General features: G+C 42.0%; 1 protein-coding gene across 1 annotated transcript in view; it reads right to left on the reverse strand.

Annotated features, from left to right (window-relative positions):
• The window catches only part of AZIN2 (antizyme inhibitor 2), a 44,576-nt gene that overhangs the window by 9,973 nt on the left and 20,842 nt on the right, over positions 1–13,761 (reverse strand). Inside the window, exons 8-9 of the mRNA NM_001293803.1 lie at positions 13,114–13,276; positions 11,862–11,974 (exon numbers count right to left, since the gene is read on the reverse strand). Of these exons, the coding sequence (NP_001280732.1) occupies positions 11,862–11,974; positions 13,114–13,276 (276 nt within the window). The remainder of the gene's footprint in view (positions 1–11,861; positions 11,975–13,113; positions 13,277–13,761) is intronic.

Consider the following 13,761-nt stretch of genomic DNA (forward strand, 5'->3'; position numbering starts at 1 on the left):
ATGACAGTGAGGTTCTTTTCAGAAGCTGTGTCTCAGGAATCCTACTGCTCCATATCCTCAGCAATACTGGATATGATTAGACTTAAATTTTTTCCAGATGTTTAGCTTTTTGATAATCTAGCAGATATGAAATGGTGTCTCTTTTTCATTTGAATTTCCATTTCCTTGATTACTAATGAGGCTGAGCCCCCTTCATTTTCTCTTTGGTTCTCCTCTTCTGTGAATTGTCTGTTGACGTCTTTGCCCACTATTTCCACTGGGTTGCTTTTTTCCTTATTTTCTTAAGATTATATGTCTCTATTTCTTATTTAAGAAATCTTCACACATTTCATCTACTAATCCTTTACCAATTATATAAGTTTCAATATTTTCTGCCAGTTTATGACTGTCCCTTTACTTTCACTAATATTTTTTGATGCATATTCTTCCCTGTTTCAAGGCCTGATATTCTCCTATATTGGTTTCCAGAATTTATATCAATGGTTTTGCATATGGACAATCAGTTGTACCAGCACCATATACTGAATCCCCAATAATCTGTTTGGAAGTCCTGTCAAAAATCAAGTTTCCATATATGCACAGGTCTTTTCTTTGCTCTCAACTATGTTTTCAGCAGTCTTTTTTTTTTTTTTTTTTTTTTTTTCATGCTCGTGGCAAAACAAAACTATTTTAATTACCCTCTATGTTGGAAGTTGTATTATCTATTTCTAGTCTTTTCATGGTTACTCCACATTTACATTTTAACATGCACACCTAACTTAAAGTCTAAAATTCCTATCTTTACCTTTTTCTCAAACAATTCAAGATCTCAGAATGTCAGCTCTGGTTACTCTACCTCCCAACTTATGTTCCATTGCTAGCCAGTGTCTTGTTTTACCTTATGTGTGGCACAGGCTGCTAGTTGCTTACCCTGTTGTTGTTGTTGTTGTTGGTAGGTGCTGTCAAGTCATTTCCGACTCATAGCAACCCCATGCTCAGCAGAACGAAACACGGCTTGATCCTGCACCAGCTCCATGATCCTTGCTTGCTATACTTGAGCCCATCATCGCAGCCACCGTGTCAATCCATCTCATTGAAGGCCTTCCCCTTTTTTGTTGACCCTCCACTTCACCAAGCATCCTTCTCCAGGGAATGGTCCCTTCTCACAACATGACCAAGGTAGGTGAGACGAAGTCTGGCCATTCTTGCTTCCAAGGAGCATTTCGGCTACACTTCCTCCAGGATAGATCTGTTAGTTCTTTTAGCAGTCCACAGTACAGGGCAATCTACTTCCGTAGTGATATTGCCTCGGAAACCCAAGGAGGGGTCGCTATGAGTCGGGTCCGACTCGATGGCACATAACAACAACAACAGTACTTTCAGCATTCTTCACCAGCACCACAACTCAAAAGCATCAACCCTTCTTCGGTCTTCCTTATTAATTGTCCAGCTCTCACATGCATATGAGGTGACTAAAAATGTCATGGCTTGTGTCAGGCACACCTTGGTCCTCAGGAGACATCCTTGCTCCTCAGCACTTGAAAGAGTTCCTTTGCAGCCGACTTGCCCAGTGCTATATGTTGTCTAGTGTCCTGACTGCTGCTTCTATTGGCATGGATTGTAGAACCAAGAATCGTGAATTCTTTGACAACCTCAATCTTTTCTCCATTTATTGTGATGCTGCTTATTGGTCCAGTTGTGAGGATTTTTGTTTTCTTTATATTGAGATGTAATCCATACTGCAGACTGTATTCTTCGATCTTTATCAGTAAGTGCCTCAAGTCATCCTCACTTTCAGCAAGCAAAGTTGTGTCGTCAGCATATCACAGGTCGTTAATGATTTTTCCTCCAATCCTGATGCCACACTTTTCTTCATATAGTCCAGCTTCTCAGATTATTTTCTCATGTAGTGTTCCCTTTTTCTGTTCGAATGACAGCCTCCTGGTCAATGTACAGGTTCCTCATGAGTACAATTAAGGGTTCTGGAATTCCCATTCTTCTCAATGTTATCCACAATTTGTCGTGATCCACACAATCAAATGCCTTTGCATAGTCAATAAAACACAAGTAAACATCTTTCTGGTATTCTTTGCCTTGAACCAAGATCCACCTGACAACAGCTATGATATTCCTTGTTCCACGTCCTCTTCTGAATCTGGCTTGCACCTCTGGAAGTTCTCTGTCAATATACTGCTGCAGCCATTTTTGAATTATCTTCAGTAAGATCTTACTTGCATGCAATATTAATGATATTGTTTGATAATTTCCACATTCTGTGGGATTGATCACCTTTCTTTGGAATGGATACAAATAGGGATCTCTTCCAGTCGGTTGGCCAGGTAGCTGTCTTCCAAATCTCTTGGCATAACCGAGTGAGTGCCTCCAGTGGGGCATCCATTTGTTAGAATATCTCTGTGGGTATTCTGTCAATTCCTGGAGCCTTGTTCTTCGCCAATTCCTTCATTGCAGTTTCAACTTCCTCCTTCAATACCATTGGTTCTAGATCATATGCCACCTCCTGAAATGGATGAAGATTGACCAGTTCTTTTTGGTACAGTGACTCTGTGTATTCTTTCCATCTTTTCAGCTACTCTTCGCTCAAGGGCAAGTTTCAGAGTCTCTTCTGCCACCCATTTTGGTCTTCTCTTCTTTTCTCATCTCTTAGGGACCTCTTGCTTTCTTCATGGGTGATGTTCTTGATGTCATCCCACAATTCTTCTGGTTTTTGGTCACCGGTCTTCAATGCAGCAAATCTATTCTTTAGATAGTCTCTAAATTCAGGAGGGATATATTCAAGATCATATTTTGGCTCTTGTGGACTTGTTTTAATTGTCTTTAACTTCAAGTTGAACTTGCATATGAGCAGTTGATGGTCTGTTCCACAATCAGCTCCTGGTCTGGTTTTGGCTAAAGACATCGAGCTATTCCATCGCCTCTTGCCACAGATGTAGTCAATCTGACTCCTGTGTGTTCTATCTGGCAAAGTCCACATGTGCAGCTGCCATTTGTGTTGTTGCAAAAAGGTATTTGCAATGAATAAGTCGTTGGCCTTGCAAAATTCTACCATGTGATTTTCAGCATTATTTCTGTCACCAAGGCCAAATTTTCCAACTACCAGTGATTCTTCTTTGGTTCCAACTTTTGCATTCCAGTCACCAGTGATAACTAACACATCCTGATTGCACATTCAGTCAATTTCAGACAGCAGAAGTTGATAAAAATCTTCAATTTCCTCATCTTTGGCTTTGGTGGTTGGGGCATAAATGTGAATAACAGTCGTATTAATGGGTCTTCCTTGCAGGCGAATGGATATTATCCTATCACTGACAGCATTGTACTTCAGGACAGATCTTGATACATCCTTTGTGATGATGAATGCCACGCCATTCCTCTTCAATTTGTTATTCCCAGCATGGTGGATCATATGGTTGTCTGATTCAAAATAGCCAGAACCAGTCCATTTCAGGTCACTAATGCCTACTATCAATCTTTATGTGTTCCATTTCATTTTTTACAACTTTCAATTTTCTTAGATTCATACTTTGTACATTCCATGTTCCGATTATTAATGGATGTTTTCCACTGTTTCTCCTCAGTTTGAGTGGTGCCGTGTCAGCAAATGGAGGTCTCAAAACCTTTATCTTATCCATATGAGTAAGGCTGGCTTTACTCTGATGATACAGCTCTTTCCCAGTCCTATTTCGAGAGCCTTCTAACCAAAGTGACTCATCCTCCTCCTCTGTATTGGACAATCCTAAACTATTCATAAAGTTGAGGAGTAATGTATCAGACAGTGTTTCTCTGCTATTCATAAGGTTTTCCCTGGCCAATTCTTTGAGAAGTGGATGGCCTCTTCCTTCTTTCTAGTCTGTCTCAGTCTGCAAGCCGTGCTGATACCTGTGCACTATGTGTACCCCGCTGGGTTTGAAACACTGGTGCCACAGCCTCAAGACCCACAGCAACACATCACCACAGCAGGACAAACCAACAAACAAGTTTGTCTCCCTTAGCTGTTGGAAACCTCTACAACCTCCCCTTATTGTTTACCCTAAAAATTCCAGTCCTTCATTTTTCTAGGCAGATGACCACCTGGAACAAAGACTGGTTCCCAACTTCATTCACAGGGAGTTGTGGCTATTAAACCAAGATTTTATAATTGGGATAAAAATATAAATGTTATGTGGCCACTTCCAGAAGTTTCCTTAAAAGACAAGTGGCACTTGGCCTTCACCTGTTTTTCCCTATCATGGCTTGAACTTCAATTGGAACCAACAGGATAAGGGCAACCAAGAAACAGCAGAGCATACAGTAAGAATCAGTATGGTCCCAAGTGACTATGAAACCACTTTATCAGCTTTAAATTGCCTGCATCCAAACGATTTATATCAGAGTGAAAGAACCTTCTCTATCTTGTTCAATTTATATAATTTGAAATGTTACTCACAGCTGAACCTCATTATAACTAAAGTCTGTTTTCAACCTCACAAATTATGTATTGTTGTTGTTGTTGTTAGTAACAATCTCTGTGCCAAGCCATGAACTAGGGAAATAGACATGAAGTGGGGTAACCAGAGTTTCTACACTTAAGGGGCTCGCAGTGTAGTGGGCAATGCATTCATTATTCATTCAACAAATATTTATTGAGCGCCTATTATAGAATACAGAGGGAAAAAGTTGGACAAGGTGACTACCCTCACAGTCTATATACTAGTGGGAAGACAGACCACAATCAACAATCAATCAATAAGACAATGAAAAATTATGATGTGTTATGAGGAAAATAAATAGGATGACAAAATAATTATCTGATGGTGGGAAGTGAGCTCACTTTAGCAAGGATGGTCAGTAAAAATCCTCCCTGAAAAAGTGACAGTTGAGCTGAGACATAAAGGAAGAGAATAAGGCATTGTCCCAGGAACAAGTAGAAGAGCATTCTGGGCAGAGCAAATGGTGGGTGCAAGGTCTCTAGGTCAGAAAAGCTTAGGTGTTCCTGGGACACAAAGAAGGCCAGTGCAGGTGGAAACTGGTGAGAGAGGGGACAGGTGGTGAGAGATATGGCTAGAAGGGTGGGCAGGAGCCTCTTTTGCCAAGGGGAGGAGTCTGGATTTTATTTTGAAAGCAACAGGGATTCACTGAGGGTTTTAAACAAGGGAGGGAGGTATGACTACTGGGTTTTTAAAGGCACTTTGCCTGCTGTGTGGAAAAGGGACAGTAGGAAGACTGGACACCCAGTTAATGGTTACTGCCGTAGCCCAGGCTGGAGATGGTGGTGGTTTGAATTAGGGGAAGAGGAAGGATGAGATGGATTCAAACTGTATTTTGGAATTAGACTTGACAAGAATTGCAGGTGGAACTGGCTGTGAGAACAGAGGGAAAGTAAGAATAATGCCAAAGTTTTTTAGCTTAAACAGCTGGCCGGCTGACCAGGCAATTTACTGATAGGGGAAGACTTAGGGAGGAAGGAGTTTGGGGTTGGAAATCAAGAGTTCAGTTTTGGAGTTTTTCTTAGTGGTGGTGGAATAACTTGGACAAGAATAGTGGTGATGGTTGCACAACATGAACGTGATCAACACCATTGAATTATACAAGTAAAAATTGTTGAACTTACAAATGTTTTGTTATATTTTATGACAATTGAAAATACTTATGTGTACACAGAAAATAACAAAAAAAAAACGCTATGGAATTTTCAAAAAAATTCTTATTACTTTAGTAAAGTAGTAAGATATAAACTTTATATAAAAGCCATTGTATTTCTGTGTAATTTTAAAGAAATACTTCAGACTTGAACACAGTAAATTTGAGATGCCTGTGAAATGCCCATTTAGATATGTCAAGTGTATGGTTGAATACATGAATCTGGAGTTCAGGGGTGCAGTTCAGGATAAGACATAAATTGGGGAATAGTTAGTACAGAAGATGTGTAAAGCCTCAGTCTGGAAGAGTTCACCTAGGAAGTGAGTATAAACAGAAAAGAGGATCAAGGATTGACACCTGAACTAGTCAACATTCAGAGGGTGCACAGGAGGAATAGGCAAGGCCAGTAATGTCACAGAAGGCAGGAGAGACAAGGTGAAGATGGAGGGAGGGTCAGCTGTGTCAGATATTGCTGCTGAAGACAGAAGAACCACCATGGGGCCTAGCATCATAGAAGGTGGCTGGTGACTTTCCAAGGTATCTTCTATGAAGTCATGGGACAGACATCACATGGGAGAGGTTTGAAGAGTGAATGGAGCTTAGGGAGCAAGGGTGGTAAGTGCAAACCATTTACGGGAGAAGCTTGGACCTGAAGGTTAGTAGCTGAAGGAAAGAAGTTGTGGATTGAATTGTGTCCCCAAAAAAGCTATGTTGAATTCCTAACCCCAGCTGCCTGTGAATGTGACCTTACTTTAGAAACAGGGCCTTAGCAGATGTAATCAAGTTAAGATGAGTTCACACTGGATTAAGGTGGACATTTAACTGCTAACCAAAAGGCTGGTGGTTCAAGCCACCAGCCACTCCTCAGAAAGAAGGCTGGGCAATCTACTTCCATAGTGATACTGCCTCAGAAACCCAAGGAGGGGCCACAGAGTCAGATCCAACTCGACAACAGTGAGGGTTTTTTTTTTTTTTTTTTATAAATCCAATGACTGGTGTCCTTATAACCAGAAGGCCGGCAGTTCAAACACACTAGCCACTCCCTGGAAGGAAGGTTGGGCAGTCTACTTCTGTAGTGATTCTGCCTCAGAAACCCAAGGAGGGGTCACTTTGGGCCAGATCCAACTCGACAGCAGTGTGTTAGTGTCCTTATACAAAAGCAATGTGGAGAGACTTACACAGGGAGAATGTCATGTGACAATGGAGGCAGAGAATGGAGTGATACAACTGCAAGCCAAGGAAGGCTGAGGATTGCTAGCAATCCAGATGCTAGGAAGAGTCAAGGAAGAATTCTTCCATAGAGCTTTCAGAGGGATAATTGCCCTGGTGACTCTTTGATTTTATACTTCTAAACCGTGGCCTGCCAGAAGAAAACAAATCTGCCCTGGAAGAAGTGCAGCTGGAACCCTTCTTGGAAGTGACAATGATCAGACTTGGTCTCACCTACTTTGGTCATGTTGTCCGAAGGGGCCGGTCCCTGGAGAAGGATATCATTCTTGGTAAAGTGGAGGGTCAGAGAAGGAGGGGAAGGCCCTCAACAAGATGGATGGACACAGTGGCTGCAACAATGGGCTCAAGCATAGCAAGGATTGTGAGGAAGAAGCAGGACCAGGCAATGTTTCATTCTGTTGTACACAGGGTGGGTCACCATGAGTCAGAATCAACTAACAACAGCAGCCTCCAAAACTGTGAGAAAATAAATTTCTGTTGTTTTAAGCCATCCAGTTTGTGGTACTTAATTATGGCAGCCCTAGGAAACTAATATAGGTTACAAAGTCCCTGGAAGAAGAGGAAACATGTATGGCAAATAAATAATGTCTAACTTCATTAGTGATTAAACAACAAAAAAATAAATAAATAAACCTCACTATCGAGTCAATTCTGACTCAGAGCAACCTTCCATTGGGTTTCCAAGGCTGTAAATCTTTACAGAAGTAGATTGCCTCATCTTCCTCCCATGGAGTGACTGGTAGATTTGAACCACCAACTTTCTGGTTAGCATCTAAATGCCTTACCCACTATGGCACCAGAGCTCCTTCATTAGTGATTTCTTCTTGTTAGGTGCCGTCGTCTTTGACTCATAGTGAACTCATATACAGCAGAACAAAACACTGCCTGGTCCTGTGCCAGCCCCATGATCCTTGCTATACCTGAGCCCATCGTTGCAGCCACTGTGTCAATCCACTTCATTGAGGGCCTTCCCCTTTTTTGTTTTTCCTCCACTTTGCCAAGCATAATATCCTTCTCCAGGGAATGGTCCCTTCTTACAACATGACCAAAGTAGATGAGACAAAGTTTGGCCATTCTTGCTTCCAAGGTGCATTCCAGCTGCACTTCTTCCAGGACAGATTTGTTAGTCTTTGACAACTTCAATCTTTTCTCCATTTTTCATGATGCTGCTTATTGGTCCTGTTGTGAGGATTTTTGTTTTCTTTACATTGAGGTGTAATCCATACTGCAGACTGCAGTCTTGAAATCTTCATCAGTAAGTGCTTCAAGTCATCCTCACTTTCAGCAAGCAAAGTTGTGTTGTCTGCATAATGCAAGTTGTTAATGAGTCGTCCTCCAATTCTGATGCTATGTCCAGCTTCTCGAATGATTTGTTCAGCATACAGATTGAATAAGTATGGTGAAAAGAAACAACCCTGACACACTCCCTTCTCGATTTTAAACCATGCAGTGTCCCCTTGTTCTGTTCAAACAACACCCTCCTGGTCTGTGTACAAGTTCCTCATGAGCACAATTAAGTGTTTTGGAATTCCCATTCTTGTCAATGTTATTCATAATTGGATATGATCCACACAGTCAAATTCTTTTGCATAGTCAATAAAACACAAGCAAACATCTTTCTGGTATTCTTTGCTTTGAACCAAGATCCATCTGACATCAGCAATGATATCCCTCATTTCATGTCCTCTTCTGAATCCAGCTTGCATTTCTGGAAGTTCTCTGTCAATATACTGTTGCAACCATTCTTTAATTATCTTCAGTAAGATTTTACTTGCATGCGATATTAATAATATTGTTTGATAATTTCCACATTCTGTGGAATCATTAGTGATTAGGGAAATATAAATCAAGACATGCAATTAAGAAAAATTTTTAAGTCTGACAATACCAAGTCCTGGGAAAGATGGAGATCCACTGAGTCTCTTATTCACTGCTGGTAGGACTATAATTAGTACAACCACTTCGGGAAACAGTTTGGTACTACCTTACAAAGCTGAACATTCATATGCCCTATGACCAACCTTTCCAGTCCTTGCTCGTGTACAAAAGAGACATGGATAACAGAAACATGAACATGACTGTTAGAATATGATAGTAAATGGGAAAATAAAAAATCCAAAATGGCTGTATACACCTTTTATGATACCCTTTTTATAAAGCAAAATAAATTATAGCCACACATAAACATATTTTAGGAATATATTGGCTATGACAAAACTACCTGAAAGAAGTAAGCAGGGGAGTGATAAACACATGATTCAAAATAGTGGTTACTTTGCATTGGGGGGATGAGGTAGGAGAAGGTTAAGGATTCTTGTTACACTAAACAATAAAATAATTTAAAAAAATCAAACTCTAATCAAATCACAAAATCTAGTTACCTAGTTTCAAATAAATACAGAGAAACATGTTCAATAACACAAAAGGGAAATCCATGAAATTAATCAATCTGAAAAATCCACAATGCAGGAAATTCTACAGGACAAACAGCTCCATTTCTTCAACAAATAAATTCGGGGTGGGGGGAGACAAGTTAAGAGGAAGACATATCAACCAAATGTAACATGTAGACCTTCTCTGGCTCCTGATTTGAGCAAATCACCTATAAAGACCATTCCTGAAACTAGTTAGATGATCATAGATACTGTGGAGTTGTTAAGTTTTTATATGACAGCAGTATTGTGGTTGTTTTTTAAAAGTCCTTATCTTTTAGAGATACATACTGGAATATTTTTTGAAAAAAAAAAAAAACACTAACAATTGTCCTGTACTTTTTTCATGGCACTGTTGTAGCTTGTGTACAAGTCATACACACACACATCTACATATAGAAAGTCTTTTTACCCAACAAGATTGCATTTCCAAGGCAGAAACGACTCTTACCCACCTATTAGCTTCTGCAGGTCTTAGCACAGTGCTTTGTATATTGAAGGTACTCAATAAATACTTGTTGAATTAAAAAAAAGAGAGAGACAAACAAAAGAGGGCTAAGCAGGGACCAATAATGAGAAGTGTACTTTGAACCAACGATTATGTTTAATACAACTTTCTACACCTGAGGTCCAAAAACAAAGTCCCTAGGAGCAAAGAGCAAGGTACAAAGCTGCCACAACCACCAGTGAGGGGGACCTTCCTTTGGGAAGAAGGTGCAGACACCCTGGCCAGGCTGAGCCCTTCTGATACACTCCTAGCTTAACTGTAGCTAACTTATGTGTGTTGTCATTCGTACCACCAAACTGTGGGCCCCATGCTGGATCTGGTCACATGGTCACATGGCCGGGCTCTGGGAGGGGTTGACAACCCAAAGGAAGAAGCTTTGGCACTGCCCAGAGAAGGAAAGGCATGGATTATAAAGTGGGTCAGTAACACCCAGGGGCTCAGGTCAGAGATATCAACTACAGTTTAGTCAGAATAGAAACCCTGGAGGTGTGGGCATGGTAGTGGGCTGGGACCATAGTCCCTCCCACTCATCAGAGGAGTTGACGAAGGCAGTGGGAGTCAGAGATGGGGACATGTTGGCGCACAAGGGGTCAGTGAGACCAGAGAGGGAGAGCAACTGGGAAGCAGCTGCAGCCTGCTATGTAATCTTGGGTTTGGCTGGCCTGGTCCTTGCTAAGTGCAATAGGATGTAGGAGACCACAGAATACAGGCACCACGACTGAGTCAGAATAGGTAACTCTAAATTCCACAGCACATCAGGGAGGCTTACCCAGACAAGCAGACATAACATACATAACATAGCCATGCAGCTATGGTATGAGGACTCCATCAAGCACACCTACACACATGGGAGGCTAGAAGAGGGAGGAGTGCTTTGTGCCTACAGCAGGATAAGATATAAGAAATTAGATTAAAATATCTAAGAAAAGCAGCAGATATCTAATTGGTTCTTGACACCACACAGGATGAGAAGAGAAGAAAAAAACACAAATTAAGTCTAATGACATTCTAGGAGCTGGCCAGACAATTTAATGCTTGTTTTCCTCCAGGAAGAGGGGCAGCACAAGCAAAGGTCTAAAAAAAAAATACCAAACCCATTGCCGTCATGTCAATTCTGACTCATAGTGAACCTACAGGACAGAGTAGAATTGCCCCCATAGGGTTCTAAGGCTGTAATTTTACGGAATCAGACTGTCATCCTTCTCCCATGGAGCAGCTAGTAGGTTTGAACTACCAACCTTCTGGTTAGCAGCCAAGCTCTTAACCACTGTGCTACCAGGGTGTGAAAAATACCATGGCATCTTTTCTTTCCCCTTTGAAGGATGCCCATCAGAGCTGCTGGAGCCCTGGGCTGAGACCCACGAGCCACGGGGAATGTTTTCTCTATCACTGTTCCCCTTATTAACATAGAAAAATCTATTAAAGATTAACTGTTTCTTTCTACTTCTAGGAATTTACTCCACAGCAAAAATTGGAGATACACATCAAGATGTACTTACAATGCTCAAAAACAGGAAACCAAATAACCTACCATTAGAGTTAGACTGGTTAAAATACTACGCAGTCATCAAAAAATTAGTTAATGGCATGGAAACAGCTACACCTATATTAAATTAAAAGAGCGGGCTATAAAACAATATGATCCAAATTTTATGGAAAAAAATATAAATACATATTTTTAAAAAAAGACTGAAAGTAAATATACTAAAATGTTCAAAGAGCTTCGCTCTGTGTGATGGGATTATGGATGATACCCTTCTTCATCCAGTTGCCTGTTTTCTACAATGAGTGTGTTTTGGTTTATTTAATTAGATAAAAATGCAATGACTTTTTTTTTTTTAAGCACTTAATTGCAAACAGGGAGCCCTGGTAGCATAGTGGCTAAGGCACTTGACTGCTAACCAGAAGGCGGCGGTTCAAACCCACCAGCCACTCCTTGGAAGGAAGATGGGCAATCTACTTCCGTAGTGATACTGCCTCGGAAACCCAAGGAGGGGTCTCTGTGAGTCGGATCCGACTTGATGGCACCTAACAACAACAACAATTGCAAACAGGCCCCCAGAGGGCAGGCTCACCTTCTGCAGGATGGGGGTGGGGCAGGCATTGTCAAACAGGACCGGGCTGAAGATTCCATACACGCCCTCCTCAAGGTGGTACACGATGGTCTTGGGGGCGAAACCGTTTTCCTCTGCAGGGAGGGGAGGGGGCAGGGGCAGCACAGGAAGCACTGTGAGGAGGAAGCTAGCACAATGATGGACCTGACAGATCTCTGAAGCAAAAGAACAGCCCCATCCTTACCTATAGGGCAGGTCCTGGAGAAACACTCATTCTTGCAAGTGAGCAAGCCTGCCCAGGACATACTCCCATTCCTGTATGTGAGACCCTTGATGCCCCAGCAAAGGCAGCCCACCCAGACACAGAGGCCCCAAGAGGTTTGGCTCCTTGTTTAGGGGCTCACAGTGGGGCCAGGGATCAGCAGGAAGAAGAAGCCAAGTCTCCTGGATGGACTAGATAGGACAATCCCCCAGGTCTATAAGGGAGGTCAGAAGAATAGCATCCCCACAAATACACAGGACATTCTACCTGGAACCCACCACTCCTCCCCAGACATTCTCCCTGGGGAAGAGCACACTGATCTGTCTCTGCCCTCCTGCCCAAGGGTCCCAGAGCAGCAGCCAAAGCTCTAAGACCAGAGTCCCTGCACCTCTCACTTACAGGGAGTACAAGGACTCATCTGACCTAATAGGACAGGGAAGAGTGCTGATGGAGGCAGGTGGGCACAGAGGCTTCGTCAGCCCAGCCCAAACTTGAATTTCAGCACTGCCTCTCATCAACTGTGACCTGGAGAGCTAGTGACCCAATCACTCCATGCCCATGTTCTGACATCTGTCACATGGGCTTAAATACATGTTGTCATTAGCTATTTTCATTACATTATGAGAAGCAGTAGGGTGAGTAAGAGCCTATATACTTAGGAGATAAAACATAGAGTCAAATCCTGGGCTTTACCTCTTGCTAGCTAATAAGCAAGTCACTCCTATTCTCTTTCGCTCTCAGTCTTCTCATCGGTAAAAAGGAGTTAACAAAGTATCTATTCTCTCCAACATTGTTTTGATCATAATCTTCACAAAACATGAACATGTCCAGGAAAAATAATGCTAAGTGTCTTTGAGGTGAGGGGAATCGATTATAAGTTTCCCTAAAGCAAGGGCCCATTCTCCAGTTTCCCTCACCCTTGCCACTGGACCTAAAATCCAACCCTGATCAACCAGCTACTGTCCTCAGCCATAGGGGGTAATGGGGCTCTTCTGTCCACCTGGCACCTACCCTCCCTGCTGGGCTGGTCTAGAAGAACCTCCTTCTTGGCAATGATGTTGACGGCCAAGGTGAAGGCCGAGGTCACGTAGTAGCGCCCCAGCTCAGCAAGGATGTCCACACCACAGCCCTCTGGGAAATACAGGTCCAAGGCTGAGTTGATCACAGAAGCAATCTGAGTGAAAAGGAAGATAGGGGGACAATTTCGTGTTTGAAATGTGAGGTTTATGCTAAACATTTGCTATAGCTCCAACTCTATTTCTTGATGAAGGTTGAGACCCTCATCGTGTATAAATAGCCTCCTCTGATGTCCCCAGCAATGGGAAGGGCACTCAATATAACACTTGGTACTGATTCCAGAAGTCCTTATGTGGATCTTTTATGAATAACTAATTTGTTGAACAGCACATTTTGATTGTAAAAATTTCAGAAAATACAGAAAAGGAAAAAGAACTTATCCCTAATTCCATCCTCAAATGAACCTAATCATTATAGCTTTTTGGAGTAGATTCTTTAATTCTTTTCTACACAAACAAACAACTAGGGGAAACAAACAGCTAGGGGAGACAAACTATCCTACTATGATGGCTTGAGTGTTGCTGTGAGGCTGGAGGCTATGCCACCGGTGTTTCAAATACCAGCAGGGTTACCCACAGTGGA

This window comes from Orycteropus afer, unplaced genomic scaffold, assembly GCF_000298275.1.
Source record: "Orycteropus afer afer isolate SDZICR_OR568_19922 unplaced genomic scaffold, OryAfe1.0 scaffold00272, whole genome shotgun sequence".
NCBI lineage: Eukaryota > Metazoa > Chordata > Mammalia > Tubulidentata > Orycteropodidae > Orycteropus > Orycteropus afer.